The sequence below is a fragment of the Anneissia japonica genome, unplaced genomic scaffold (assembly GCF_011630105.1).
Source record: "Anneissia japonica isolate Jap-2015-1 unplaced genomic scaffold, ASM1163010v1 scaffold2756_len2360902_cov194, whole genome shotgun sequence".
NCBI lineage: Eukaryota > Metazoa > Echinodermata > Crinoidea > Comatulida > Comatulidae > Anneissia > Anneissia japonica.
This window is the reverse complement of record NW_022719050.1, coordinates 1,198,207-1,204,110: the sequence shown is the minus strand read 5'-3', so window position 1 is coordinate 1,204,110 and position 5,904 is coordinate 1,198,207. Positions and strand designations below refer to the sequence as shown.

The 5,904-nt window shown below is 33.2% G+C and overlaps 1 protein-coding gene across 2 annotated transcripts in view; it reads left to right on the top strand.

Moving 5' to 3' along the window:
* LOC117110825 (vacuolar protein sorting-associated protein 4B-like) overlaps nt 1-5,904 on the top strand; it is a 14,847-nt gene extending 8,943 nt beyond the window's left edge. Inside the window, exons 5-10 of one of the 2 annotated variants that reach the window (XM_033253658.1) lie at nt 300-464; nt 1,686-1,839; nt 2,475-2,499; nt 3,113-3,339; nt 4,379-4,566; nt 5,537-5,904. In XM_033253658.1, coding sequence (XP_033109549.1) covers nt 300-464; nt 1,686-1,839; nt 2,475-2,499; nt 3,113-3,339; nt 4,379-4,566; nt 5,537-5,730 — 953 coding nt within the window. In that variant the 3' untranslated portion in view covers nt 5,731-5,904. Of the gene's footprint in view, nt 1-299; nt 465-1,685; nt 1,840-2,474; nt 2,524-3,112; nt 3,340-4,378; nt 4,567-5,536 lie in introns of both variants that reach the window. The other variant, XM_033253657.1, reaches the window with a different exon arrangement.

Here is a 5,904-nt window from a genome sequence, read left to right as displayed (position 1 = left end):
TATATTATTTACCATTGTCTTTTTAATTCATTTTTCTGTGAATATGTACTTTTAATAATAATAAAACAATATTTAATTAAATAAATGTAATTTATATTTTAATATGGTGAATTTTGTGATTTTTTTAGATGTGATGTGATATGAATAAAGAAAAAAAAAGTCATCATCATCATTTTCATCATCATAAATTATCATTGTAATAATCACTATTATTTTTATTTTTTACTTTGAATTGGTCTACTGTGACATCAGGGATAAGTAGCAAAATTTTTTTTTCATTAATAATTTTTTATGCCTAGGTTCAGAGGAAGATTCAAGTTCCCAGAGTAGACGTCTTGCTATCCAAGATACCATTGTGCAGAAGGGTAACGTCAAACTTCAGGATGTGGCTGGGCTTAAGGAGGCTAAGCAGGTGTTGATGGAGGCAATCGTCATGCCGTTACTGTACCCACACCTTTTTACAGGTATGAGTAATAATACCAAGCATTTGTAGTGCAAGGTAAACGTTTCCATAGTAACCCGCTCATGGCACGGTGACTCCATGCCCAAAGACTGTTTCAGGGGTTAAATTCTATTTAAAAACCACTCTACTCAATAGGTGCAGTATTATAATATTCAAATTAGTCCATTTCCATGATAATCATTTTGATAGCATGTAATCATTACAGTGTTATATTGAAAAACATAAGGCAGGCCTAGGTGTAGTTATTAGTTTAATGCCAATCTACTAGTAATTTCTCCAAAAATCAAGCTTTATGAATTTGATTTTCATTCTGAACTGAATAATTTTGATTATGTTTTTATATATAATATAAGTCTAGCTTTAATTAATAATTCTTTCGTTTTAACACTCTGACCGCCAGGGGTTTGAAAAAATAGTATAAGCCACCGCCAGAATTTTTAGCCAATTTTAACTCTTTTCCGTAGCTCGTTGAGAGTGCGTATGTGATCAGATTGACATGTAGTGAATACTACAAGAACTACAAACATTTTAGCTTTACATTGGTACCAAACACGTTATTCTAATCACAATCTGTGACCCGTAACAGTATAATGAAAATGACTCACTTTTGGAGACTTATGCAATTTCGCACAACGAAGCTGAGATAATCGCGATTTCGTGAAAGTAAATCAAGAACGTTCTATGCTAATGTAAACAAACAAATAGTGAAATACTTACGGTCCAGACTGAATATAGTGTTCAAATTGTTAGTACATGTCGGTAATTACCCTATCTATCGGATTCCGTAAAATAACCTGAAACACGGAGATCTCTGTGTTGGCGGTCAAGCTTTGCGTTACACAGAATTCTCTGTGTTTGGCGGGCAGAGTGTTAATGTATATTTTAATGTTTCAGTCATGTTCTGCCTGTTTCAAATATATTACCATTTTTATGATGGAAATCAACGTATCAGTATTTTTGCTCTATATGTCACCAATCCAACAAAATACTGACTTAGTTTGGCTAACTGTCGAGGTTAAAATACAAAATTCTGAAAATATTTTTATCAAATATAAATATCCAACAGATATTTTTTTAATAATACTGATGATAATTTTGATATGATATCTTATCTGCTTTTTATTAAATTTCAATATCCAACAGATATCTTTGTAATAACATTGATGATAATTTTGAGATGATAATTTTGATATGATATCTTGTCTGCAATCTTAAATGAAAGGTGCCCGTCAGCCATGGAGACGTATCCTGTTATTTGGACCACCAGGGACCGGTAAATCCAGACTGGCGCATGCCATATCGTCTGAGATTAACTCAACCTTCTACTCGGTATCAAGTGCAGACCTTGTCTCAAGCTTTGTTGGAGAGAGTGAGAGGTAAACAATTCAATAGCATTATGATTTAGTTTTTTTCTGATTTTATCTATATACTGCCCTCAATGTTTTGTGAAATATCAACTTTAACTGTCTGTGATGATGTCTGGAAAAAAAATCCTAATAATAATTTAATTGGTGGTTTAATATCATCAAATAATTACTGTAGTTGTAAATTGTTTTTATGATGTATAAATACTGTGTATCCATGGAGCACTTGTTCAACAATTTCAACTTCAATGTTGTTAACAGTTTCATACTTACTTATTTTCTAAGTTATTATTGTACTTTTAACTTTTGATGTCTGTATTTTATGCATGGCCCCCAGGGAAGAACAACCTTGGTTAAGTCTGGGCCAATTGGATTAAAATACAGAAGGTCATTTGTTCGTTCATTCATTCGTTCCTGCGTTCGTTCATTCTTGCATTCATTCATCCTTCCATTCATTCATTCATTCATTCATTCATTCATTCATTCATTCATTCATTCATTCATTCATTCTTTCATTCATTCATTCATTCATTCATTCATTCATTCATAGGAACTTTATTTTCTTCAGTTTATAAAGTATGTAGACTATAATGTATGTAGAAAAAAAGTAAACCTTATGTTATTATTCTGAACTTTTTTATTTATAGATTGATAAAAGAGCTTTTCCAACAGGCAAGTGAAGCAGAAGGAAGATCGGTAGATATATTTTTTTAGATAATATATTCATTGATTCTATGTAAAGCAATGAATGTAATGTAACTCAAGTTAGAGCAGTCGCTAAACTGGTGGTAGCTACTGTGTGGGCAATGATCTGTGGAAATTCTTTAGCACCCGGTTTAATTCCATCTGTTGTGTTTCAGCTGGAGGGCAGAAATGCAAGTATGAAAAATAGTATCATCTTCAGATGAGATATTTAAGCTGTTAGTCCCATGTGCGATATGGCCCATATGCATGTTAAAGAATGCAGTAGATTTTTCGGAAAAGAGCAAGGGATTTTCTCCCAGTCTACTGCCCAATTACCACCAAAGGGACCCCACTGAAAATATGCTTTTCGGACATGCGTGGGTTATTCTTTGCGCTCACACTGAATTCTGTTAAGTCCCGCCGTCATAGCGTCATAGACATAACATTTTGAACCTCAGCCCTAACCATGGTTGGGCTGAGGTAGTCTGGACCCTCTGCCCCACACACTCCACCCCACACACTCCCCCCTTTTTCTAATTTCTGGATCCATTACTGATGCAATTGATATATAGTCAAAAATAAAAACTTTTTTAATTACTAGGTTGTGTTCATTGATGAAATTGATAGCATCTGTCGAAAGAGAACAGCACGTGAAGAGGAACACACAAGAAGGATAAAAACTGAGTTATTGAAACAGATGGAAGGGTCAGCGTCTGGAGCAGAATCCGCACAGATCTTTCTCATGTGTGCCACCAATTGCCCCTGGGAACTAGACTCAGCTTTTTTGCGTCGATTTCAAAAACGAGTTTACATTCCACTCCCTGATAGGTTTGATATGATCTTTATGTTTAAGCATATGAGCCAAGGATTGCAAATACAAATAAAAAATAGAATTCTTACATGGAAGGAATAATCCTTTTTAATTAGGGTCAGTCCACACTACCAGATTTTTGACAAAAAATTGTATGCCCATATAGAGTCATGCTATGCCTATATATGGTGATGATGTGATGTCATCATGACCATATTTAGGCATGTCACATGTTTTTGTCCAATGAAATTTGATAGTCTGGACAGGGCTTAATACTAAACAGGCAAAAATTAGCTACATTACATTTTTCTGCTGTCACAGGAATTGAACCTAGGACCCTGGGCTTAGAAGGTAAGCACCTTAACTACCAAGCTATTCACCTCCACTTAATGAACCATCTGCATTGTATATAGTTTTAAATTTCATAGTTTTACATTTATTTAGTCCAGAACAATAAGACTGACATACACAATATAACAGAGAGAGGAAAAAATAACTCAATTGGCTGCACAAGATTGCCAAAAAGTTAACTAGATCATTGTCAAGTGGCTTTCCAGTGCCAATGGGAACATTATTAGCATAATTTTAGCACAATAATTGTGGAAATCAAGATTTGAATTGAATGAATGAGATTTTTCATTCAGAAATGCTTGACCATAAACAATGCTATAATGGATTTAAATAAAAAATTACCATGCTCCCTTCTTTCTCGTTTCTTTTCTTCTATCGTTTTTCTTTTTTTTTTTTAAACCAGATCTGCTTATGGTTACTGTATAATAATATCCAAAAAGCCATCTTCATTAATCTTATATTGGTTTCATACATGATAATAATACTGTTATAATTATAACATTATACAGTACTTTCATAATAATCATATTTGGTTTATAACAATAGAAACAATATATATATATATGTACTTTTTATTGTGCAATATTAATATGCATCCCTGAATTATGTACTCTAATAAAAAAGGAAACAAATTCCACATTACACAATGGGGAAAATAGTAATGTTTAGTGACAAGTTTCCATCTTTTTTGACATTTCATTTTAGGGAGGCTCGGATTTCCCTACTTAAGCTGCACTCATCCAATCAAGTAAGTTTGAGCGAGAGTGACTGGCAGATATTTGCTGACAAGACAGATGGATATTCTGGCAGTGATATCTCAAATATGGTATTGACAGCTCTGTTTGAACCAATCAGAGATCTGCAGCGAGCAACGCACTGGCGGCACACTTCAGGTTCGTTGGTACGATAAGGAACTTACCTAGATTAACATACCAGGTTTAGGCAAAAAATATCTTGTACTTTAACATTTCTGTTGATTTATATTATGTAATATATTTTTTTAATTTATATTATTTGTAAATCCTTCCAGTGTTCAGGTTGGGACCAACAGTAGCTAGATATAAACTAGATAAGATAACTTGTTTGTATGTTTTTGAAATTACTGAAATAAAAAAAAAAAAAAACTAGATCAGTTTGTGGTGTAGTACTTAGTAAATTAACAGCCTTGGTAAACTCTGGGGTTTTTGGGTTCAAATCCTATTTGGGTAACTTCGATATTAAACACTTGATGTAACACGATTCTGCCCACCCCTATAAGCAAATTTAGTACTGTACTGGCAACAAACATTGCCTCTTAGGGTGGTATGACACAGTTGGCATAAGGTCAGTGAGGGTATTTTGAAGTTCCTCCAGCACTGAGCCAGTTTGGTCTTTCTTTTTTGTTATACGATTGTGAACTCATTCCAATTTTATTCATTATTAGGGTGAGACTTTTGTAATCTCTTGTTATTGAATTTTTTTTTTAATTGTCAGAGGAGGGTGGAAAAAAAATGTTTTTTTTTATTTAGCAAAATTATTTTGCCAAAAGCATCAAGGCAGAGGAGAAAATAATAATAAAACTTTATAGATGAATGTAAACAGTGTTGTAATGACATTGATAAATGGTTAAATTTTTTATAATTATGGATAAAATATATATATCTTATTTTTGGAGATTTTAGTTAAGCTGAGGGCGTAATAATTTGGTTTTTCTTCCGAAATTTCCATTTCTCTATGACGGAGGATGTGCCAAAAATGAAATTTTATTTTTAATAAAAATCATCATTATTGGTAGTTGTAGGGTCCGCTAAACAAGGTATAAACAAGTAAATCCTAGTGTACAGTTCATTAGCACAAACATTTTACTTATCCCTGAAACTTTAGATGGCTGCTATATTCCGTGTTCACAAAGTACAGAAGGAGCATCCAAGATGAAATTGTCAGCTATTGAGAGCCATCAGATCAAGACACGTGACGTAGGATTACAAGACCTGATGAAAGCTATGAGTAGTGTGCATAAGACGGTCACAAAAACCGAGCTTGACCGATTCACAAACTTTACTCAACAATTTGGATAAAACATGTTATTTGGTTGATTGTAGGACTATTTGATTGATTCACATTTTTTTTTAAATGTAGAACTGTTACCAATCATTTGAAATTCCAGTGATAAATGAAAAAAGTGATGCAAACAATCTTGATTCGATATTTCTGACTTTATTCATTCATTTGAGGAATAAATTATGCACACA